We start from the raw sequence: 25,567 nt of genomic DNA, 5'->3' as shown, positions 1-25,567 counted from the left end.
CAGCTACACAATCTTATTATCTACGTTATTTTCTGGCTTTTAGTCTCTAGCCTCAACTTAAGACAAACCACTGTATTTATATTTATTGTATAGTGTAGGGCAGAATATAAAAGTGGTAGCACTGAACAATGAAAAACAATCTCATAAAACTGCAAAGTGAAGGGGCAAGCAAGAGCTGTAGGAAAAAGCAGTACAAGGATTTCTGCTTGACGTGGTGGCACTTGCCTTTAGTCAGTTCTCTATAGTAAGTTCCCTACCAACGTAGGCTACACAAACTCTGTGCCCTACCAAAAAAGTCAACATAAAACAAATGTCTACTGGTAATTTTTCTGAGAATTTTAACTTTAATATATACTGTTTTAATCTTTTAAAAGATTTAATTTTTATTTGTATGATCACCTGCAAAGTATATAAGTGTGCACATGTGTGGTCTGGTACCCGTGGAGGCCAAAGAGGGATTTTAGTTCTCCTACAACTGGGGTCACAGACGGTTGTGAATGTTGGAACCCCAGCCTGGATCCTCTGTAAAAGCAGCAGGTACTCTTAGTCACTGAGCTCTGAAGTGCGATTAAAAGCTTGTGGTCACACCCAGCTTCCAGCAGCACCCCTTTTATTTTAGCAGTGGTTATGTCTAAAGGTTAAAACGGGAGATGTGGAGGACACTGACTCACTCCATAATGTTTCCTGTAGGTTGAGTTTTAAAACCATGTTGGGTCAATGGTGTCTTTAAATTTTGCAAGGGCACCATGGAGACAGTGCACTGCTGAAAGAAAGCAGCCTGTGGACACATGTGTATATACACAATTCAAATGTGTACACTCCCCTGTGAGCACTAGGGAGAAGAATCTTTTACTGTGCTTTTTTGTCTATTAAACAAGTCTGTTCTTGGCACTGTCTTCTGGCACCACATGTTTGACAGTGGATGAGTGATGGAACTGAATCTATAACAGAAGACCATCCATCTGCTCAACCTCCCTTCTATTTCCAGTTATTTGTAAAGTAACAGGGCACCAGACTTCACACAACTGACTCCACTCAGGCCATAAAACCCAGGACATGGACGGCACCACCAGGCAAAATGAAAACAAAGACCAATGCAGCAAAGCCCATAGTTCTGGGAAAGTCTCTAAGTGCACTAATCTTGCTTTTTGGCTTCTGGCTAACTGTTCTTGTTAATGCCAACCCAGGACATGGATTTTGTGCTTAAAAGTCCACTCTGAGAAGGGCTCAGGGCTACACTGGGATCCCAAACACAGAGTGCAGTCACTGATCGGCTAATAGAGACTTTTTATTGGCTTAACCCCATGTCTAAGTAGTCTTCTCTGGTGAATGGCTCGCCACAACGAGATGATGGGCAGCACTGCAGCAGCACTGCAGCACTCACCCCACCCCGCCCACTGCAGCAGCACTGCAGCACTCACCCCACCCCGCCCACCGTAGCAGCACTGCAGCACTCACCCCCACCCCGCCCACTGCAGCAGCACTGCAGCACTGACTCCACCATGCTCATTACAGCAGCACTGCAGTCCTCACCCCACCCCACCCACTGCAGCAGCACTGCAGCACTAACCCCACCCTGCCCACTGCAGCAGCACTGCAGCATTGACTCCACCCCGCCCACTGCAGCAGAACTGCAGCACTGACTCCACCCCGCCCACTACAGCAGCAGTGCAGCACTCACCCCACCCCACCCACTGCAGCAGCACTGCAGCATTCACTCCACCCCGCCCACTGCAGCAGCACTCCAGCACTCACTCCACCCTGCCCACTACAGCAGCAGTGCAGCACTCACCCCACCCCACCCACTGCAGCAGCACTGTAGTGCACACTCCACCCCACCCACTGCAGCACTGACTCCACTCTGCCAACTGCAGCAGCACTGCAGTGCTCACCCCCAACCTTGCCCATTATAGCTGCACTGCAATGCTCACCTCCAAGCCCAAGCGAATAGCAGCTTCTGTAAAACTTCGTCTTTCTCTCTCAAAATTCTTCTTTTGCTCTTTAAAAAGGGACCACTCCTCTTTGAGGCGTTCCTTTTCTTCCAGCAAGTAACAGTCTCGCAACAGTGAGGTGGTGTCGTCGTCACACGTAGTAGCCAGCTGCTGCTATTAAATTTTAAAGCACAGTAAGTCGGGAAACCCCAACAGGGCACACAGACAGATTCAAGTCAAAGTGAGGAAGACAGCTCAAAGTTTGACCAAGGACATAAACTACGAGAATCAACAGGCCAATGAGAGCGGCTTCCCCAGTGCTGCCTCCCTTGGTACAGCAGGGACCATGTGAGTGAGGGATGCAGCCTAACTGCTGGCACAGAACTCACTGCAATGGGCAGTGTGCACTCACAGACCTCAGGAGGTCCAGTCGCACACATGCCCGGCCTGTGGGGACCGTGCTCCCGGTACCTGTAGGAGCTGCTGCTGGGCCTTGATCATCTCTTTGCACTGCTGAATCTCTGACTCCAGCTTCTCCGTCTCTTGTTCATGGTCTTGTCGGGAGATGACGTCCTCATCAGCAAGGCCCTCCAAGTGCACCTTCGAGACTGATAGAACCCCAGTGTGCTGCTTAGTTTGCTGTCAACTTGACACAAGCTAGGGTCATCAAGGATGACGCCTCCATCAGACTGATCTGTGGGCTAGCCTGGGAGGCACTGTCCAGATCAGTGATTGGTGTGGGAGGCCCAGCTCACAGTGGGCCTGTGAAGGTGGTTTTTGTGCTGCATAACAAATCAGGCTACAGAGGCCAGGAGGAGGCAGGAGGGGGCAAGAGGAGGTAGGAGGAGGCAGGAGGGGGCAGGAGGGGGCAGGAGGGGGCAGGAGGGGGCAGGAGGAGGCAGGAGGGGGCAGGAGGGGGCAGGAGGAGGCAGGAGGGGGCAGGAGGGGGCAGGAGGAAGCAGGAAGGGGCAGGAGGAGGCAGGAGAGGCCAGGAGGAGGCCAGGAGGAGGCAGGAGGAGGCAAGGAGCTAGCAGCACTCCTCCATGGCCTCTGCTTCAGTTCCTGGCCTGGCTTCCCTTCTCCATGGCCTGTGAGCTGGACGGTAAAACAAACCCTTTCCTCCCAAGCTGCTTCTGGCCACAGTGTTTACCACAGCAACAGAAACACTAACTAGAACAACCAGAAACTAGGCAGGTTTTACAGCCACTGTCAGCATATTTACAAATCAAGGTGCTCACGACTTTTGCCTTTGGGCTTCTCACGGGTTTTGTAGAAGGAAGTTATTTTCTTTAGCACTTTGCAGTTTCATAAATGATAACAAAATCAAACGTTTTAAAGAAAAACAACTCCAAGATCTGGCAACTATACAGTTATATAATTTTAGGATGAAATTGATTTGCAAATGAACATTTTTGCCAACATTTAGCTTATATTACACATTTGTTCCAGACTGTCATGAGAAGTTAGTGTTCTGCATGTGGCCTCTGGTTCTTGCTACTCAGTCTCAGGAGCTACTGTCTCTACCACAGAAGGCTGCTAACAAAAGCACAGTTTATAAATTCTTTTGATTATGCTTGAAAGAGCGGTACAGTACTACCACCTGTGTGCTCGCACATTAAATCCTGCAGTTAGAGTCCAGCATGCTGCTTCTTTTTAAAATAATTTATCTTTATTTTATGTGCATTAGTGTTTTGCCTGCATGTATGTCTGTATGAGGGTGTCAGATCTTGGAATTACAGTTGTGAGCTGCCATGTGGGTGCTGGGAATGAAACCCCGGTCCTCTCGAAGAGCAGTCAGTGCTCTTAACCACTAAGCCATATCTGCAGACCCCAGGTGTGGTTCTTAATAAACGGCAATAAGAAATGAGAACATTTCATGCAGAGTAATGCTGGAACTGTAAGAATTGTGCTGTTTGTCCATTACAACTTATGGTATTGGTACTAAGATTCTCGGTTTTGATAACGAGGACCTACATTCACTTGATATACCCATTTGCAGGCACACAAACACAAATAAAATGCAAAATCTAGATTTTCCAACTTAGAACCACGTAGACTTTAATACACACAAAACAGCCCCCTTCAGACTGTTGAGTTACAAGCTATTCAGTTCACTGCTGAGCGGCACGCGGACACGGCATGAAGTGACACTGCTCGCTATGGTTTGTTCTGAAGCCAAGTGCATCCCTCAGCGAGTGCAGAATCAGGGGCGCAGCAGGCAGAGTCTGACCCTCAGAGCAGCACGCAGCCCACTCTGCATGCTCTGGAGTAGTAGTTACCTTGGTTATCCAGTTTTTCTACGTGACTTTTCAAAATCCTCCACTGTTTTCTGATGCTGTTTGTAAGCTGCTCTCGCACAGTGTCACAGGAAAGGCCCCACACACTCTCTCTGCTCAGCTCTCCAGCATCTTCATCAATATCAGAGATCACCTACAGCGCAGGGAGGAGAAACGGACGAGCAACTCTCACGACTTTATCCGGCAGCATATCAGACTGATAAAATCTACCACCTAACAGCTTGTAAAAACAGAAGTTAGCACCGAGACTCCCAACTTTAGATAGATCTCTTCAAATCTGAGTGGCAGAGCTGTCTGAGGAGAGACAGCCCTGTCTTTGTGCAATGCTGCTGTGCTGGATCCTCAAACTGTGCAAAACTATAGAACCCCAGCTTAGAGAGGCAGGCTCAGGGCCACGCAACCACAGTGGGACTAGGATCTCCCACCCCACTCCACCCCCGCCGTGTGTGTCAGGGTTTGTGTGCATGCATGTATGCATGTGTGCGCGTGCGCGCGTGCGTGCGTGCGTGCGTGTGTGTGTGTAGGGATCCCAGCTTTATCTTTTCAGGGCCCAGAGCACAACCTGAGCCACAACACAGGTGCAGACTGAGTGGTTCTTTAGCTCCTGTCTCTGGGCTGTGAAGAGATGCCATGACCAAGGCAGCTCTTAAAAGGAAAGCTTTCATTGGGGCTGCCTTACAGTTTCAGAGGTTTAATTCATTACCATCCTGGCAGACACAGTGTTGGAGAAGGAGCTGAGAGTTCTACATCTTGATAGGCAACCAGCAAGGAGGAGACTGGATGTTTCACAGTAGACGCAGCTTGAGCATTTGAGATCTCAAAGCCCCGCCCACACAGTGACACACTTCCTCTAACAAGGCCATGCCTCCTCTAATAAAGCCACACACCCTAACAGTAGCATTCCCTATGCCTAAGCATTCAAACCCATGAATATGGGGCCTTCTTTATTTAAACCACCACGGCTCCAAAGATCTGAAAAGGTCCCCTCTCTGAAAAGTAGACAACATGGCACCGAGGGCTGTGACCACAGCATGGTGGTTGAGAGCATACCTGAATCCAACCCTATTCCTGGCATGCACATTGTGCTCAGAGTTGCTCATGTCTGCAACGGGCATAATTAAAAAGCAGTCAACCTATTACACCATGGAAGCATTATATGCATGCCATGGTGCTCATAAAGTACAGAAGATAAGCCCTAGCCCCCAGGATGTGCCTCGGGATGCACAGGCCAGGGTGTGTGCTTGTCACGGAGCCTCTTCAGAACACCAGCAGTGGCGCCACTGCATCACCTGCCCGGTCTGAGCCATGTGGGTTAGCGGAACACTCACAACAGCGCCTGTGCCGTCCTCTGCTCTTTCTCTGGGCTTCTTCTTCTGGGGAGAAAGGAGGGAAATCATGTCCTTCTTCATCTGCTGGAGGACTTTCTTCAGCTCCGCGTTCTCCAGCAGGATCTGCTTCTGGCGGTACTCATACTCGTTCAACAGCATTCTGTACATCTCATCCTCATTCCTGTGGGAGGGCACAGCTGTGAGAATACACGGCGACAGCAAACCCTGGCTACACGGTCAGGCCGCATGCTGTACCTGGCTTCTGTTTTATCAGTCCTCCAGGAGCCTCGTTTTCCATCAGCCCGACCCACGTAATTTAAAACGTCCATGGCTACAAACATAAGCACAAAACACAGTCCATCATCATCAATCTCCACCACGGCTCTGACACCGCAGACTGCAGCCGACCTGGTGCACAGGTCAGCTGCCTTCAATACCCGGAGGCTTAGCAAACTCTTCAAATGCTAAGCTCACTTCTCTCCTGACTGGGAGAAACAGAGAGTCCCCCCAGTCACTAAAGATAAAGGGGTATAAAAGGACTTAATGGAGGGAGACAGTGTTTGGCGCACAGCAGGTACCTGGTTACTTATTCCTATTAACTTCAGTGTCAGGGGAGGACAGACCACAGGCTGCAAGCCAGCTGCCTACTCTTGAAGATCAGCCTTCCCTAGAACTCAGCCACAGCCACCCACTTACACACTTAGGAGACCTTCCCCTACAATGGCAGGGGAAGCAAGCTAACCTTAGTCACTGGGCCATTACAGAGAAGGTTTGCTGTGCCCTACCAACCACATCACTGCTGTCATCTTCAAAGGACCAAAAGCCCTCAACAGTCTTCCCCAGATGGAGACAGATACATTAGGCATAAGAAAACAAAACAAAACAACTACAACAACAACACATTATTTGAATTCTAGAACTAATAAGATGAAATCTGTCATTTCTGGTTGGGTTTGGGACGGCCTGCTGCTGCTGACACTTTACAGCCTTCTTTTGACATTCAGAAGCCACTGAGATGCTTACTATCACTGGTTCTTTCTAGGGAAATCAGGGTCTAGCTTGCCTTTCTTGATGGGTCAACTCCATATGGGTCATATTAAACAAATACGTATGTGGAGGTTTGAGTGAGAACGACCCCCATGGGCTCATATGCTTGAACGCTTGGTCCCCAGTTGGTGGAATTGTTTGGGAAGGATTAGGAGGTGTGGCCTGGTTAGAAGAGGTGTGCCACTGGGGGTGGGACCCGAGGTTTCAAAAGCCCACAGCCAGTTCCAGCTGGCTCTTTCTGCCTCATAGTTTGTCTCAAGATGTAAGCTCTCAGTCAGCTACTGCTCCAGCACCAGGCCTGCCTTCCCGCTGCCATGCTCCCCAACACAACTGTCATGGGCTACCCTCTGAAACTATAAACTAATAAACCCTCCTGTAAGTTGCTTTGGTCACTTTGTCCTATAGCAACATGTAGCTACTGATACAAATCAAAGTGACTCAGTTTCCCCAGACAAATCGGTTGTCTCAGTCCATAGTTTACACGGCAATACCTAACTGTAAGGCCAACCTCACAGTGCGTGCAGCACCTGGCTCTTTGCTGCGCACATCACTGCAGTCGGTCACGCGCTCTGCCAGTTGCCTTCATACCTATTTTTTTGTCCTTTTTGTTCATAACGAGCTGGTGCAGACGCTCCTTTAGCTTATTATATTCACGCTCTTTCCTCTTCATATCGTGATTATACTGAGTGGCCCGACTGGCTATGATATTTTGTAATTTTTGTACCTGAAAGAAAAACCACTTTCTATCAAACAAAAATTGATAAACCTGCTAAAATTCACAAGTTCAAAAGGTAAAACAAGTCTATCTTCCCACATAGTGATTTCTCAACAACAGCTGATTCTTCCTTCTTTATGGAAAGCACCTTAAAAATATCCCATGAATGACAACAATGCTTGCAGCCCAGCAGCTGCCAGCAAGCTGTCGTCGCTCTGAGCAGCAACTGCTGGAGCCTGTGTCAGGTACTGCGGTCTGAACCCGCCCACCCCGTGTGTGCGAGGCCAGTGCTAAGCCACACTCCCAACCCTCTTTCCACACTGAGCCAGGGCCTCACAGCTGTGCAGGCTGGCCTTGACCTCTCAGTCTTCCCACCCACCTCCTCAGCAGCTGGGGTTACAGGCCTGTGTCACCAGGCTCAGTTCACGTAGCTCTGGACAGGAAGCACACTTCATTCTCTAGAGCCGTTCTCAAGCTTGGCCATAGAGTGGTGCATTAGCTTACTCCATACCAAAGACAACTACAGTCACACTACATGTAAGCAACAGGGCAGACCAAAAGCTCCTATGCAGTAACTCAAAAAATATATATTATATATTATATTAATATTAGTTTAATAACTTGATAATATGGTATTTTAAAATATATATATATGGTTTGGTTAGATAAGATATTTATTGTTTATTATTAAATGCTAATTAAGTAGGGTTAAAAATCATTCTATCTACTCATGGGCTTTTTAAGAAATAGACTCCTGGGGCAGGGAGGACGGCTCAGTGGTTAAGAGCACTTGTTATTCTTGCAGAGGACCTGAGTTCAAGTCTCAGCACCCACATGGTGCTTTACCACAACCTGTAACTCCAAGCCCATGCGATCCACTGACCTCTCCTGGCCTCCACAGGTGCCAGGCATGCACATGGTATCCAGACATGGAGGTAAAACACCCATACACATAAGATAAAAAACAAAATAAAAATATAAATAAAATAAAAAATAATGAAATAACAAAGAAAGACTCCCTTCCAGGCCTCTTAGTTAAAGAATAAAACACTGAAAATCATCCTATTTTCATAGTTGTTATATGGACAGGAGTTGCAACCTAGAGCAATGGAAACCCAATGGCTTATAGCAACTTCAAGCACTAACTCCATACTCCACACCATCACACTGCTAATGGCACTAAGCTAGAAATAAAGGCTTAGGCATCTATTAGAGCAAAACTCAGAGTGATGACAGTTTTGAGTTAGAGGTGAGATCTTTAATGTGAATTGCTACAGTTTGTGCATCTTAGGCAACTGCTCCACGCTGTAGCCATTTAATCAGGTTAATTCTTTGACTAGATAAAAAATGGTAACATTTAACATCATGCCGGGGACAAGGGGATAGGTGGTTCAGTGTAGAGCACTTGCCTAGTGTGTGTGAGGCCCTGGTCAGGCAGAGAGAGATCAGCAGGCCTTCCCTGCAGAGGGAGACCTTGCTGAAGCGAGATGGCGGTGCAACGGGCTGAGGCACGGAGCCGTGCATCTGCCACGGCACTCTGCAGACAAAAGGATGCACTCTCTGTGTTCTCTGTGCCTGAGGAAAGTGAGTGGTCCTGAGTACAGGAAGGATGGCTTGGAGGCCCTGGCTCTTGCCAGGTAAGAACTGATATACTAACTAAGAAAATGCACCCTCTTGGGGCAAGGGCAGAGGACAGCCACAGGACTGTCCACCCCCCTTGCCAGTGTGACACAGGATGAACAGATAGCTCTTAAAAGTGAAGTGACCACTATGTCTCAAGTTCCAGAGCAACAGGCTCACCTCTGCACAGTAGCACAAAACTCACCTCATCTTTCTCATTTTTCAGTAGCTGATGCAAATTCCTGTTTTTGCACTGTAACTGCCTGTCTCTCTCCTGCAGCCCAATCATCTCTCGCCTGGAGGTTTCCAGCTGCTCCTGGAACATGAAGTAAAACTGACTTGAGTCAACAAGTCCTCAGAAGGGCAGTGACAGAGGCTACACCTGGGAGGTGCAGTCCAGCTTCTGTATAACACTGAATGTGACTTTAAAGTGATTACTATGAAATTTAATATAAAACCACATGCCTTAAATTCATTTTATTTCTATTTATGCACAAGAACTGCAACATGGTTCCCTCAAAAGGCTCTTTCTACGATCCTGAGTTCTCCAATTCTCTTTAAGGCCTGCATACTCTGATAACATACTTCAGAGGACCAGCTCATCGACAGTAGTATTTTCATCCTTTGGGACGCTTGGCTTTAGGGAGCAGTAAATGCTGCTGAGTGTGAGAAGACTGGGAACACTATCTCTCACAACACCTGAGTTTAAGTCTGAACTCTGAGAAGAAAAAAAAATCCTAAAATTCATACAGAAGCACAAAGGGCCCAAAACAGCCAAAGAATGCAGCCAAAAGTACCACAAAACCTGATTTCGAATTACACAACACAGCCACAGTAGCCAAAATACAGCATAGTATTGCCATGGAAACAGACATGAAGGCCAATGGAATACAACAGAGGACTGGAGTGGGTGTAAACATGTTTTTGTTGTGATCCCAGGTGTGGGATGTGAGGTGTGTATGTGAGGGTGTGCGGTGTTTGTCTGCTGGAAATAGACTTGTGAGGGGACACGTGGTGTTTGTCCACTAGAAGAGGAACCGCCTCTTGTGGGGGCGTGGTCTTTGCCAACTGCCAAACATCCTAGTACGAACTATGAGAGAAGAGATATATGCCCAATACAAGGGGTTTGGCTCTTTGGTTTGGGGATCATTTCCCATCATTTTGCTGTTCATCACGCCACTCCAAGATGCTCCTAGAGAGAAACACTCCAGAGAACACTTCAGGGTTCTGGATTCCAGCTGCTGCTCCAGGTTCTGGCTACTGAGGTTGCAGTCACCTTTGCTGAATTGCTGCTTTGCTGTTTAACGGGTCTGCTACAATCCTGGAATCACTCTAAGGAACAGAGTCTAAGAAGGTCTAGTTCTCCTGTTCCCATTAACCTTTTTTCTCTCCTGTCTAGGGTAGGTGGGTTAGGAGGAGGTATAAGCATTGAAGAACCCCAAGTAAAGTAGGTTTGAAAAAGGTCGAAGCCTACAAGGCACCTCATTTTTGACCATGGTCTAAAAAATATACATTGGAGAACAGAGCCTCTTCAACATCTGGGAAAGTAGAACAGACCACCATCTCGTCCCATGCGACAGTTAGTTCAATTAAATAAAGCTCTTAGTGTAGGACCACAGACTCAGAAGCTGCTGGAGGGAGAACAGAGAAAGCATTGCAGAGAGAGGGTTCGGCAAGGATTGAATGAAAAGGACTCCAGCGACACTGACCAAGAATGGACCAGTGACATCACATGGCGTCAAAGAGGATACTCACAGTAAAGGAAGCATCAGTGCGTAAAAGATGGAAGAAAGTCTTTGCTAAATACCTGTCTGGTAGGGACTAATACTTACAATCCATAGAGAGACTCAAAATAAATACAAAAGCCCCAAATCACTCAATAAATGGACAAACACTGACTAGGCAGTACTCAAAAGAAAAAATACAAATGGCCAGTAAATATATTCAACATCTTAAGCCCTATAGAAAATGCATATTAAAAACTACAGTGAGATTCCACACCACCCTGGCCATTCTGATTAGGACCATCAAGGAAGCAAGCAGCTCCAAATGCTGAAGAGGATGCCAGAAAAGAGAAGACTCTACACACCGGTAAGCTGATGCGCTGACGGAGGCAGGACAGGTCAGTGTGGAGGGTCCTCAAGAGCCTAAAAGCAGAAATGCCATACAACCCAGCGTACCACTCCTAGGCTACGTCAGAAGGAGTCTAAGTCAGCATACCACAGAGATACTTGCACACCCAGGCTTACTGCAGCACTAGCCACAGTATGTAAGTAAGCTAGGGGATCAGCCTATGCAACAGAAGAATGCATAAAGAAAATGTGACGCGGTGTGCATGTGTATGCATGTGAATGATATAGTTTTATTTGACTCAGAAAAGATGAAATTATGTCATTCTCATGAAAATACATAAAACAAAAGATACTTGTGTTAAGTTAGATGAGCCCAACTCTTAACAAATGCCTTTTTTCTCTCATATGTGGACTCTAGATTAAGCATGTGTGTGCACGACCTGAGAGCAGGAGAGCTACAGTGCCATGGCAGGAGGGTATGTAAGGGGAACGGAGAACAAGAGGGGTTGATGGTGTGTGTGTGTGTGTGTGTGTGTGTGTGTGTGTGTGTGTGTGTTCGCGCGGGCACATGCACGTGCCTGTGGATAATAAAGACAAAATACATCCCATTTCTCTCATTCAGATCCTGACTTGACTATACATGCATGTGACATGAAAACAGGAGGGGAACATACGGGACAGACAGCAAAGGAACTACAGGGTGGAGAAGAGAAATATAGGTGAGGCGAACAGAAGTATAGCACAATGATGTACTATGAAAATTTAATAATGAAATCTATGTTATGCATGTCAACCAAAATACTTTATAATCCAAACAAAAAGGTCTGCCAAGAATTCCTAAAAACTGTGTCATCATGAGCCTCCTGGGCCTTCCACCCTCCATGTAAGTATGAATGTGCACCCACAACTCTCCACCCTATCAGCAAGGTGACACTGACACAGTATCTTCCCCTTGCTCGGTGCCACCTCATTTCTGTACCCTCCAGAGCCCAGGGTCCAGCCTCACACCTCACACAGTCACAGTCACACCAAACTTTACTCTCTCTCTCCGGCCTCCACAAAGCCATCTGCGGTTCCCTGAAAATGCAGCACCTTCTCCTGCCTCCAGGACTTTATAGGAGTCAAGCTCTGGAACCCTTTCCCAGGTGCTGACACCCTGCCAAGAGTGTACACAAACTCACAGAGGCTTTTTCTCGTACACAGGTCCTTCTATAGAATACTGAGGGAAAACTGAGGTTTGTATAGATTATATTCTTAATAATATGCAACTATAATGGTAAGTCTTTCTTATACCATGATTCAAATGCTTGTTACTCTTTTTTCAAGGGAAAATGTATTTTTTTTATAGAAAAACATACAAAAAATTTTGGGATAATGAAGAAAAATAAAGCAAACCAGAAATCATCAACAACATTCTCTATGGTAAGATGGAAGGTCAAAGGCTCTGTGAAGAGCAAGTGTTCCTTTTTACAGAGAAAGGTTACTAGGGCCGCAGGAAACTGCAGTCTCCACTGTAGCGCGGGGACTCCTTACTGCCAGCTGCTGTCCGGCTTGTTCACCCGGAGTGCTGCTCTTTGGTAATACGTACTGTACCGTGCCTTGCCGTGGGGACATTTTCCTTGGGGTCAGTGTGTGAGGAAGCATCTCCTTCACTAAGCAGGGTGGGACGACTTTGGAGGAAGCCCTCAGTGCCCCCAGAACATTACCAGTTCCTGACTTCCTACAGATTCAGCAAAGCCATGGATAACAAAACGCAGGCCTTCAGCGCGGACAGCGGAAGAGAGCAGCAACGTGTGCCGACTGCCAGCGTCACTCCTGCATCTATAACTACTTCAGGGTTTGAACAGAGCCCGGAAGCTTGCTTGAAGCCAGCAGCCACCTGCGGCCCGTGCCCTGAGGCCCAGCACTGAGGCAGGAGGCTGGGACTGTACCTTAAGCTTGCTATAGCAGCTCTGCAGGTGGTCCATGTCGCTGCCCAGCTTCAGGTTCTGCGTCTCCACGCTCTCCTGCGCCAGCAGGTTCTTCCGCTGAAGCACGAGCAGCTCATTCATACAGTTGAGAACAGCAACTATATTTAATCCTCTCTTTATCTCTTTACTTTTGGATTCTTCATAGAGGGAGGGGAAACCGAAGGTAGTCAGTTCCTGAGGGGAAAAAATGTTTTCTTAGCAGTGTCAGCTCGGGGAGGAGGTTGGACAAAGGACAGGATGTTTCAGTTCAGCAACAATGAGCGACTACACTGCACAGTGATAAGTTAGTAACAGTGTGTTGATTCTCCAACTGCAGGGTGGACCTGAAGTCACCCTGACACAGACAACCTCACCATGTGCCCATCAGAGCCACTCCATAGTGTAGATGTACTCAAACATTACGCAGTAGGTATACAGTTTTTAACTTGTCAACTGAAACACTCAATAAGTAACTTGCCTTTCAGTGGATTAATAGACAACTCAGTGAGAAGGAAAAAAAAAGAGAGAAAAACAGAAAACCATTCCTAGGTCATTTATCAAATATTCTAAGAATGAACACAATTTCAAGTTCTTTGATGAATGTTCTAAAGCCTGATCAACAGTCGCCCATGACCTGGCATATTTTCATCATGTCCTGGGACCCAAGGGGTCCAGCTGCTGCAGATTGCAGCTAGCCTGGGTCAGCCCAGCTCACCACCCCGCTCTCTGCATGTCTACATCTGTGGCCACTCGGGCTTGGCAACCGCTGTTCTCATAGCCGTGATATTTTCTGGTATATAAAATGACTTATGCTCTTGCTTATTACAGGAAGCACATTACCTGATCAAGATATGAAATACTTTGTTCAATGTTCTCTTCTGTGCAGAAGGCACTGAAAACACTGTGCACGTTCTTTGATAAAGGTATTGAAGAACACAGCACTTGCTGGGAGTATAAACTTGATGGAGACATCTTTATTTCTGAGGTATATTGAGAGAGATTTTTGTTTTCTGAAAATAAAAAAAGACATTCAGGCAATTATAAGTCTAACATGATCTCCATTACATCAAAGATTCTGAATTTCATATAAAGTATTTTAAAGGGCAAAGACACTTTTATGTGAAATCTATGTACACTTTTCTAAACAAAGTGACAGACTACATCAGTGTTTGTGTGTTAAGTGAACACACACATGAACTTCCACTACTTGATTTATAAAAATAGGATTAACACATTTGTCTGTGCCACTCTATTTATGCGATTAAAAGGATCAGAGACTGAAGGAGCGAATAAATATATTTCAAATGCATAGTTTCCCTCCAAAGTAGTAATTAATAGTCTACTGCCCACCCAGAGCACAGCCTGGCTCTGTGTAACTTTATGCAAATGAACACTGGTACGTGATGACCGCTGACAATGCGTCATCCCCTCCTCAGTGTCTGCGGTAAGCAGTTAATGCTTTCTCGGTAATGCCTCTGTGGTGGTGTTGGCTGTCTGGACTCAGTTACCTGCACACAGACCTGGATCTGTAACAGTTATCCAATCTCCCATAGCAGTTTCCAGAGCCAGGGTACCTGAGGAGGTGGGTCAGTGCTGAGGCATGGACAACAGCGTCTGTCACTCTTCTATGTCAGCATCTCCTTAGGAAGCAAGGGACAGAGGTACCTAATTAAAAGATGAAGTCTACGGCTGGGCATAGTGACTCACACCTTTAATCCCAGCACTCCGGAGGCAGAGGCAGGTGGATTGTTGTGAGTTCAAAGCCAGCCTAGTCTACAAAGAGTTCCAGGACAGCCAGGGCTACGCAGAGAAACCTTGTCTCAAAAAAACCTAAAGATGAAGTCCAATGAAAGCTAATATGCAAAAAATAGTTTTATATTCTTTGAGCTTTTTAAATTTCATTTTTATGCATATGTACACCATATGTGTGCCTTGTGCTCATGGAGGTCAGAAGAGGACATCAGCTTTTCTGCAACTGGAGTTTAAAATGGTTGGGCCACCATTGTTGGTACTGGGAACTGAACCCAGGTCCTTTGCAAGAGCAGCCCAGGGCTCTTACCCACTGAGCCATCTCTGCAGCCCCATTTGCACGTGTCTTAAAACAGAAGGGTTCTGGAACATTTGTTCCTATGTACACAGTGAAAATAGTAGGTGCATATTGTGCTGGTTGGTTTTAACTGTCACCTGACATAGCCTAGAATCCCCTGGGGAGGGATCTCCATGAGGAATTATCTAGACCAGGTTGCCTGTGCATGCCTGTGAGGTGAACTGCTCGCACCCTGATTGTGGGCGGCACTTCGTGGCTGGCCCGCACCGTACACAGTGATGACAGCGGCTGAACAAAGGCACAGGGAAGCAGCAATTCTGTGCTAACTTCTCGCTGCTCTTAAGGATGGATTTAGCGTGACCAACTGTCTCAGGTTCCTGCGTCTGTGACTTGTCCATGATGGACCACAGCCTGGAATTATATAAACCTTTGATAAACCCCTTCTCCCATAGTGGATTTTGATCAGGATGTTTAATTACAGCAACAGAAATGAAACTAGAACACACATACACACTGACACACGGCCATGCATGTGTGCATGCGTGCGTGTATCTGTGTATTATAAGTTGTACATATGTGCATCAAGGTTTGAGGATTCCCAAGATAAGCAGTATCTGATTTGACTCGAAGGCATATCACAACACATACTATTTCTACATTGTGTTCTTTAAAGTACCGATCTTGTTTATGTAGATGAGAAGGTGAAACCCCATGTTTTGTTTTTCCGGTCTACGCTGCAGTCCAGCAGAGATGTAGGAAAGGCACGTCCCTACCCGTGACACTTTAGGCAGCATCACCTCCTACCCCAAGACAGAGCTGGCAATCAGGACCTGGAAAGGCCTCACAATAATATCTAAGAAGATTAGATTCATCTACAATGTGTTCTTTATAAAGGGAAAATAAAACAGAAACGTGTTCCGCAGAAAACTGGCTCATACAATACAACACTGTACAGATTTAAACAACTGTAGAATAAAGTGTCTAAGAAAGATCAAACTAGAAACAGACTGAGTAAAGTGGACTTAACTAGACATACATTTGTTTACTATTCATGTTTCCACCTTCTAACAGATGAGACATATTTCTACCACAAGAAAAACGATTCAAACGAAATTACAACTGGCAACAGATTTCCAGGTCAGGAGAAGGCGGAAGGGTGAGGAGGGAGAGCAAGTGGCAGGACATGTGCTACGCTTGGACAGCTGCTTCTCGGCTACAGTCAACTGCAGCCAAGGGACAGCAGCCGATGCTGACACTGGAATTCTGGACTTCCATATGAAATCTTCAGATTTTTAAATGTTAGAAGCTAATTAAAAGAAACATTAAGTGACTTATCCCAAGGGAAGAGGGAGTGATTGGGGATATGATAACTGTGTGGGGTTCTAGAAGCCTCTTGATCTGAGGTAGTATGGACATACGCACAGTTCATTAAGCTGTACATCAAGGTCCCATAATGACATGTAGTGTGACTCCTTAGGATTAAATGAGACGATGCATTCAAGTATTTATCACATTGCTTAGCACACGGGATCCAGAATTAGTATTAGTTCATTGTGTCTAACTTCCTCATTGCCATGACCAAATATCTGAGATAAACAAGGTGGGAGGGGGATGTTTTTGGGCTCACAGCATCAGAGACTTCACCCCACCACAGAGGGAGGGAAGGAAGGAGGGTGTGGCCAGACAGGGACTGAGGTAGAGGTGGGTTATAAGAATGTGACGAGCCACACAAGCAGGCTTTCTCCTTCATTCTCCATGAACCCCCAGCCTAGGGGAGGGAGCTGCCCACTCAGGAGTGGGTCTTCACTGCTAGTCAGTCCTTTTTGGACATGTACTCACACACATCTACAGGTATGCATCACAACCAAAGGCAGCAATTGCTGTCATCACGTGGACGCAGCTCTGTCTGGTGTGAGTGACAGGCAGAAATCACTGCTGCTCTCAAGGAGAGAGGAACACGGCTCTGCAGAAGACCTGGAAACTGATGTCTGAATAGACACCAGGCAGTGATGTAATCTCCCATAACAGGCTGTCCACACTGGCACCGGGCAATGATGTACACCTCCGTAATCACAGGGCTGGGAAGAAGCAGGAAGCCCATCGTTGATCCTTAGAAGATCTGGAAACTGAGCTGATGGCCACATAGACTCTGGGCAGTGATCTAATCCTCTGTAATCAGCTGTAGGAATAGACACCATGAAACCGAGCAAGGCTCAGCACATCTCTACACAGGGATCTGAGGCCTCACACTGGCTTCTGCGCTCCCATTGTGCTCCCACTGCACTCCCACTGTGCTTCCACTGCGCTCCCACTGTGCTCCCACTGCGCTTCCACTGCACTCCCACTGTGCTCCCACTGTGCTTCCACTGTGCTCCCACTGTGCTTCCACCGTGCCTTCTTCACACATCCCAAAAGGAATGCTTTTTTCTTTTTTTTTAATGAAAGAAAGGTTGTCTAAACTCATAATTCTTTGTGCCAGATTTAGTTCATGCCTAGTTTTTCTGTGTCAACTGCTGGAAATTGGGGCTAGGAGAGATCAACAAGGCTGTCCAGGGCTACTTTTCTCAGTTTACAGAATTCTGTGTTCCCTTTGTTCCACTACTCCCTTTCAACATGGAAATCCATGAAAATCCATCTTCAGAGGTTGAAAAGTCAGAAAGATGTCCACTAGTGCCTTTAGAAGATTGACTTGTTGAAATTAACTTAAAATAACTTCACTTACAGCGTGTCACTCCTACAGAGCTTAGACTCAAATCCAGGCATGCCTGTGAACTGTCTCTGCACAAACACCAGCATCTTGTTCATAAACACTTCCATCCTCGGGTAAATCTAATTCAACATCAAAACTAGGACACTTCACACAAACAGTTTGAGTTCTGATTATATCCATCCTTTTCACCAGAGACGTTTGTTATCCTTTCTTAGGACTCGGGTTCTCAACACATACCAACACTCTGTAGAGCTGTAGGCGGGGCAGCCTCTGAGAGCCCTTCAGTCCCATTCTTACTGGGATAGCCTTGAGCCACTCTGTGCCCAGGTACGGGCTGGACCTGGTGAACAGCTAACAGTATAGGCAACATGATATGACTTCACTTTGGAAATCGGGCTATGAGTGTGAGGCTCCATGTGAGCTTTGTCTACATTGTCTGTCAGGTTCCGCTCTGGACCAAGCAAGCCATCCTGCTCTGAGTATCCCCGAGAGCCAATGTCACAAGGAACTGACTGACGTCTGTTCAGTCCAAAAGGACACAGGCTGCCAAGAGCCAGAGCAGGCTGGAAGGAAGGAGCTTTGCCTGAGCCCGGCTCCTGCCTAGATGACGGCCTCTGACGAGCCCCTGAGCCAGAGGCAATCAGCTGAGCTGCGCCCAGATCCTGGGGGAGCTGGGAGATAGTACATGCTTTGTTTAGTAATAGATAATGTAAGTTAAAAAAAAAAAAAGAATTTCTGAGCCTCCGATAAAGCTAATTTATGGGGCTGGAGAGATGGCTCAGTGGTTAAAAGCACTGACAGCTCTTCTAGAGGACCCGGGTTCAGCTCATTCTCAGCACCCACACGGCGGCCCACTATCTATAATCCCAAGAGTTGACACCTTCACATAGACAGACATGCAGGATAGACACCAATGCACACAAAAGAAAAATAATTTGAAGAAACTAATTTATATGCATCCTGATGAACTGGAACTAAAAAGGACATCAGAAACACAAATGCAAATGACTGTTTTATGATGAACAGAGTCTACTGTTCTATCATGTTCTGGGTGCTGTGCTGGATGGTTTATGGGCGCCAAGTCCCTGACATAGAGCAGGCTTCAGCACATCTCTCTGCTCAGGGACCTGAGGCCTCCACACAGTTGTTATTCCAGCCAGCAACTCTCTTCTTTGAACTCTCATATTCTTACTCGTCTCATCTTCTGCACTCTTAGCTAAACACACACTTAACATTTCTGTACAGCCATAGTGAGCAACAGTAATCACAACAACTCCAAAGAACAACCTATGACAAATTGGTGTGTCCGTACTGGCAACTGCGTATGAAAGCAGGGAGCAGCGGGAAGACGCAGACTCCGGGTCAGTGCCCTCCACTGCCCACCTCTCCTGCCCGGGGCATGCCAGGCCTGTCCGATGTCTACAATGAGAAAAGAAGCATGGCGGAAACCCACCTCACGACAAGGGCCTCGCCACACAGCACTCCGTGTTCTTTCCAAGTTGACCTGCAGTTCAGGCTTCAGAAGGCACAATACCCACCTAATCGGAATTCTACGACAAACGCCCAGTAAGTGTCAAAAAATAACAGCTTTCCATTACAGGAACATAGTAACACGGTGCCAGCTGGCCTTCTAAATACCGCACATGAGTTTCAGATAGTTCACTAACATTTCTGCTAAAATATCACCAAGTTGAGTTACCAGATTGTTGGAATATGCAAATAAAATTGTTAAATCTAAATCCTTAAACATTAGTAATCTTCTAAATTCAGTCACAGAACTTGAAGAATCAGTTAGGGACATGGTTTATGTCACTAATCTCAAGAATGAAATCTGATTACTTAAAACGTAACAACTTTAATTATTCCTTTCTAGAGGAGACTATAGCACTTAATTTTATCACGAACTCTGCTGTTAACTCAAGTATAGAAACACTAAACTCAACCTCTGAGTTTTACAAACGTGAAATCCGAATGACTTGCCTGTATGGCAGAGTACTACAGACATTCCCACAGATGTGGACTCATCCAAAGCACCCATGCGGTGATGCAACTGGGGAGCATGCAGAACTTAAAACAGGCATGCCTTCTTCACAAAGAAAATAACACTACACACCAGGAAGGCCCAAACAAAAAACTGCTATTACCTTAGTCCTTTGCCTTCATGTTGGAAGGCATGGCGAGCAGGAGATTTGCCGTTAGGGAATGCAGTGTAAGCCCTGCTGGCCTCCTAGGCCTGCCACATGCCTGACATCCTATTCTGACTAAGACACTTTCCACAAACCATCTCTCCAGGCTGGTCTCCTCGGCTGTGTGATGAGGACCACAAACTCTACGTTTTCCGGCTGCTGTGGGTACCTGATTAGACAACAGGTGCAGAACCGGGCAAAGTGCAGCCAGAGCACAGGACACTGACCTAAACACTCCACACATTCCCACTCCACCCCACTACGTCCGTGTACAGCACTAACTCCTTTCCATGGGTAAGACAATTAAGGCAGATGAGTTAGGTAATCAGCCAGGGTCACGGGGCTAATGTGGAGCCGAGAGCTGAGTCAGGATTCCAGCCCCGGCCCACACAGCCACTCTCCTGGCCATCGGCCATGCAGGGTGCGAGGGTAATCTCTTCCTCTATGAACTCCACCAAAGACAGGATCCTAATCATATCTCCCGACTGGGCAAAGGGTGAATAAAATAGCGTGCAGATGCAAATATGATAAAAGATTTCACGTGGAGACAGTGGAGTGATGCTCCTGGGCTGAAGTGGCCAGAGAAAGTTAGTCCTCCCATACCCGGGCATTGGCTGCATAGGACCCTGCACAGTGTACATGTACCCTAGGAGGTGGGTCTGGGAGCAGCAGGGGGCTTCACAACAGCAGGGGAGTACCTCAGGGGGCAACCTTGGACTACTGAGCCCAAGCACTCACCTCTAACAGCAGAAGGAGGAAAGGGGGCCTACTCCCAAGAGGGGCTGTTAAGCAGGCGTTGGAAACCTAGTGACACACAACAGATCAGATCAATCATAAAGCCGACACAACAGACAGATTGTTCCGACAGATAGGATGTGAACACCTGGTTTTTAATTACACATGCATGGAGACCAAATGTGATAAATCCGTATTTTAAAAGACACAAGAAGGATGCAGAATTCAGTGATCGCTGCCGTATGAAAAAGGGTCAGAGGAGTCTCTGCATACAGTTATACAGGTTACTGTCTTAAGTCCTCTTTTGTATTAGATGTTTTATTATTAAAATAAATAAAGCGAGTTAACAAAAGAATGTGTGTAAGAGCTGAGAAATGACTCAGTCAGCGAACTGTTTTCTCACAAGCCCAAGGAGCTGAGTGTAGACCCAGGCGCCCCAGGAGCCCACAGAGAAGTCTGGTGCTGGAAGACAGGAGGGAGAGGTGAGTCCACGGACAGTCACCCCACCGTTAACCACGTTACTTTATAATGCAGGGGGGGGGTCAGGGGAGTCCCACCATTCTCTCAGGGTATCTTGAGCTACGAGTGGGCCAGCATGTATGAGGATTTCTCCAGGTCTGTAGTTGCAGATAAAATATCTAGATAAAGTATATTAATTTCTCTCTTTAGTTCTTTCCATCAACATATGACCAAATCCCAGGCCAATAATGGGCCCTGTGTCAACAAAAGGTGGAAAGCACCCAAGGACTTACACCCGAGTTTGTCTTCTGACCCTCCACACAAGCGTGCTGCACGCGCATACATACACCCGTGCTCATGGGACACACACAGAAACAGCAGCCTGAGTCTCTTGAGTCTGGGATTAAAGGTGTGCACCACCCACACACAGGCCCAGTTTTTCTTTGTACAGCAGCACACATTATTTTTTTAAAAATTCTCAAGAATGATGTGGCAAATGAAGTAGTCTCTGGTCAGACAAGGGAGGACAGAATAAACCCACACGATTGGGCAGAGAGAACACACGTGCTGTCTCAAGTAAAAGCCTGGGTCTGGTACTAGACAAAACGTTCCTTAGGGCAGAAGACTAAGGTTAATGGGAACTGGGTTTAGGTAAAGGCAGCCTCCCCGTCAGGGTAGACACACAGAAATGCCTGTGCAAGTGTTCAGTGGAGAGTAACGCTGAGTGCACACGGCCAACCTTCTGACTTTGTGAAGTGACACAATCATCCACAATCTCCCATGAGAACCACACAATCAAATTGCAAAACAACAAAAACAAAGCTCAAAAGACCTCAGCCAAATGTCCTATCTTCAGTACTTACGATTTTCCGTTCAGTTGCACTCTGGTTACGGGGCACACTAATGAGCCAACGGCTGTTATCCTGCCACGACATTTTTTTTTTTCTGAGACAGGGTTTCTCTGTGTAATAGCCCTGGCTGTTCTGAAACTCACTCTGTAGACCTCTCTGGCCTAAAGCTCAGAGATCTGCCTGCCTCTGCCTCCCAAATGCTGGGATTAAAGGTGTGTGCTACCACCGCCCAGCTCAATCTTAACTTTTTATCAGTTTGGTTGGGTTTTTGCTTATTTTTTCTTTGAGACAGGGACTTCCTAGTAGCCCAGGCTGGCCTCGAACTTGTACTTCTTCCCCAATCTCCAGAGTACAAAGGTTTTTGCATGTGCCACCAGGCTTGGGTAATTACACTTATCACACAGTGAGTGTTCCAAATGTTTGGTATTACCAGGATACATGTATGTAATGAGCACAAGCCCAGGAAGCAGGTCACACTATTAGCATCTCTCCTTGATTACCACCAGAGGACCAGTGGTGACGGAGCATCTGGCCAGGGAGAACAGGAAGGAAAGAGACATAGCAGCAGCAGCAGCAGCAGCAGCAGCAGCAGCAGCAGCCGCTGCCGCTGCCGCCCAGAACTACAGCCAACAACTCTGTTTAACTCCCACTAACAACTGGTTACTGAATGCAGTGTGTCATCTCTGAATCTCACACTGCTTCTGCCCGACATTTATGGGCCTCTTATCGCTCAGGTTCTGCCGTGACTGTTTTCCACTGGTGGCCTGCATCTTCAGCACCTTTGATCTCTATTGCCCAGGCCTAGCACAGAAGACAACTCAGCAAAGAGGACACTCACTGCTGCTTTTTAAGGCTTCTGTGGCTTCCATTAAGTGCCTGGGAAGGGGGGGGGCGCTTTCAGGTATCACCTGGACCATCAAGTCCCCACAGACTATGCAAGCTGCTAACTGTGGCAGACATACTCTACAGAAGAAGCAATTTAATCCCCCAGTAAAACAGTGCAGATATTCCTTATTGCCTTCTGGTCAAGGTTCACAGGGGTGTTCTTGACTCTTATCACTAGTGCAACTCCAGCAGCCACCTGCAGTCCCCAGCTGCATGGACTGACCACCTATAACCTGCACCTGCTTTGCTGCACACAACGCACCTGTTGCTTGCTGAGCACCTGTCAGGACACAGCTGAGAGGCCTTCTCACATTGGTGGTTTTCTCCTCCACACAAAAACTCCCTAAGTACAAAATACTCAGGGCAACAGTTTTCTTTATTCTTACACCTGGCAAGTAGTAGCTGAGTGCCCAATAATGTTTATTCAAAGACTAAATTTATTAATGCATAATAAATCTGCTCCTACACTATACAAATATGAGTCTAGATTTTCCATTACTAATGGCTTGTGTGTTTCTCTACTGTCTCATCCCATGAGCTCACAAACTTAAGACGCATGCTCATAACCAGCTAACCACAAGCACCTAAGACACAGAATAGACTCACAGCCAACAGGTTGAGCTAACACTAAAAGCTGCTTTTGAAGCTGGGCCCAGTGGCACAGGGCTATCATCCCAGCTACCTGGGAGACTGAGGCATCGCAAATTCAAGGTCTGCCTTGGCAAGCTAGTAACAAGACAACCCTGCCTCAAAAAAAGGGGGTGGGGTGGGCACTGGGCTTCACCGCTAAGCAACAGAACACTTGCCCAGCATGTGAAGGGCCCTGGGCCTAGTTCGGCAAGGTGTGAGAGGGTGTTGTTTGTGTTTAAACAGGATGTTTGTTACCCTGGAACTCCTAAACTTAGGCTACCCACTTACCTCAGCTGGGATGAGCAGCCACACTAGCCACACACTGCTCCCATTTGAACACGCAGTCACCTCACCGCAGGAAAGTCTTTCTCTCTCTAGCTGAACGCTAAGTGAGGGCCCTTCCACAAAATCTGTGTCCTAGCCTGTCTGGGCCCAGGAACTGGTCTGTCCAGTTTTAAGAGCGCACAACTACACAATTTGACTGGGCTGGGCTTGAGGCCTCTGGAATAACTTTTCCATTTCGTACACACCTGCCTCAGCAAGTTTAGGATGCTGCGTACTTAACAAGTCTTATCACAAGGCTCAATGTGTTATGGGGAGCGCTTCGCATTTCGTCCTGGAAAAACCGAGCCTCTGCATTATCTTACGTTACTCAATCCCTGGACCTCATTATCTGAGCTGTACAGATGGGGATCGAGAAGGGAAGGAAGGTGTAAAATGACTCCGCTGTAGGGGCCTCACCAGTCACCAAAACAGCCCCTAATCCTCACAGGGAACCATTTTGTGTGAGCAACTTCCACACACACCAGCCAGGGCAATGTGTCCAACAGGACCACAGCTTTTTTCACTTGTTTAGTTGAATGAACACTGAGCTTCCTGGGCCCATAAGGAGGATGGATTAAGTTTTGCTGGATGGATAGAAGTTTACAAATCTGCCTCTGTTCTACATTTCAAGACAGCATTTTTTTTTTCTCATCCAGATCTTTTCCAACTTTATCCAGTCATGTCATATACAGACCTTTCCAGTTCATGATCAAATTATGGGCTAGAAGGATTTTCTTCCAGAACCTTGCAGGCTCCATGGTAGCAGGATTCTCACCTAACTCCAGGCCTGGACTCTAATCTGAATGGAAGCAAATCCCAAATCCAGGAAGCTCTCACCGTTGGATTTGGGAACCCTTCACCTTTCATACAGTCTGGATTCTAAAAGGAAATCGAAGTTCTCACAACTGCATCAGCGTTGACAGTTAAGAGTCTGGCACGCAGGGGCTCAGGAGTCTGAACTGCGGGTGTTAATGTAAAAATTCCTCTACTGGTGCTAATGGGGAATTATTTGGCAAGTTTTATTTCCTGGGCCCAGGTGACTTGCATAATCCGGCGATCTGCTGCACTAGGAGAAATACGTGCTGACCCGAGTCTCACCATTCACTGTACAACACTGGAGAATCCGAGGCCAAATATTTTTTTCCAAGCAAGCCTACCGCGCTGCGATGATGTAAGTTCTTCCCCTAAACGTGGGGCTGGACCACTCTGAGGCTCCTACCCGCGCAGCAGCCGCGGACCACTGGCCAAGTCCTGCTGCAGCCTCTGAGAAATCGCCGAGCCCCGCGGGCCAAGGGGACCCCGCGCGTGCACGCGCCGCACCTCGCAAGAACGCGGAGCTCTCCCCAGCACCTACCTCGCACCTCCCGCTGCAGGCGGCGGACAGCAACGCTCTCCAACCGCCGCAACGGCCGCGCCGAGCCCGCCGACAGCCGTCCCTGGTGCCTGCGCCCACGTCCAGCCCGGCTGCGCGTCACAATCCCGCCGCTCACCGTCACGGCACCAGGAGCGGTTCGCGCCTCCCGCAGCCCGCGGGCCCGCACCGCGGCGGCACGCAGCGGCTCCCCGCCCGCCCCGCAGCTCCGCGCAGCCTCCAGCCCGCCCGGCCCGCCTCCCGCCGCCTCCCTCGGCGGACGCCCACCCCATCCCGCCCCGCGCTGGCGCCGCCCATTGGCTCCGCCGGTTGCCAGGCGACGAACAACCGCAGCCCGCATTGGTCCGAAGAGGACTGGCCTCCGAAATACAACCGAGCGGCTCTCCCAGCGCAGCTGCGGCGGCCGCAC

The 25,567-nt window shown here is 47.5% G+C and overlaps 1 protein-coding gene across 7 annotated transcripts in view; it reads right to left on the bottom strand.

Annotated features, from left to right (window-relative positions):
- SSX2IP (SSX family member 2 interacting protein) overlaps window positions 1–25,312 on the bottom strand; it is a 30,517-nt gene extending 5,205 nt beyond the window's left edge. The window contains exons 1-11 of one of the 7 annotated variants that reach the window (XM_084756114.1): window positions 25,141–25,312; window positions 14,468–14,599; window positions 13,800–13,969; window positions 12,942–13,154; window positions 9,144–9,254; window positions 7,192–7,327; window positions 5,812–5,887; window positions 5,557–5,737; window positions 4,211–4,361; window positions 2,403–2,539; window positions 1,932–2,102 (exon numbers count right to left, since the gene is read on the bottom strand). In XM_084756114.1, coding sequence (XP_084612240.1) covers window positions 1,932–2,102; window positions 2,403–2,539; window positions 4,211–4,361; window positions 5,557–5,737; window positions 5,812–5,887; window positions 7,192–7,327; window positions 9,144–9,254; window positions 12,942–13,154; window positions 13,800–13,969; window positions 14,468–14,510 — 1,389 coding nt within the window. In that variant the 5' untranslated portion in view covers window positions 14,511–14,599; window positions 25,141–25,312. Of the gene's footprint in view, window positions 1–1,931; window positions 2,106–2,402; window positions 2,540–4,210; window positions 4,362–5,556; window positions 5,738–5,811; window positions 5,888–7,191; window positions 7,328–9,143; window positions 9,255–12,941; window positions 13,155–13,799; window positions 13,970–14,467; window positions 14,600–24,884; window positions 25,007–25,140 lie in introns of those variants that run through there. The other 6 variants (XM_084756115.1, XM_084756111.1, XM_084756116.1 and 3 more) reach the window with 6 other exon arrangements.
- Window positions 25,313–25,567: the final 255 nt, after the last annotated feature.

Source organism: Acomys minous (genome assembly GCF_964271855.1).
Source record: "Acomys minous genome assembly, chromosome: 14".
In the NCBI taxonomy this organism is placed as follows: domain Eukaryota; kingdom Metazoa; phylum Chordata; class Mammalia; order Rodentia; family Muridae; genus Acomys; species Acomys minous.
Note: the sequence above shows the minus strand (reverse complement) of the source record. Positions and strands in the feature narration are given on the sequence as shown.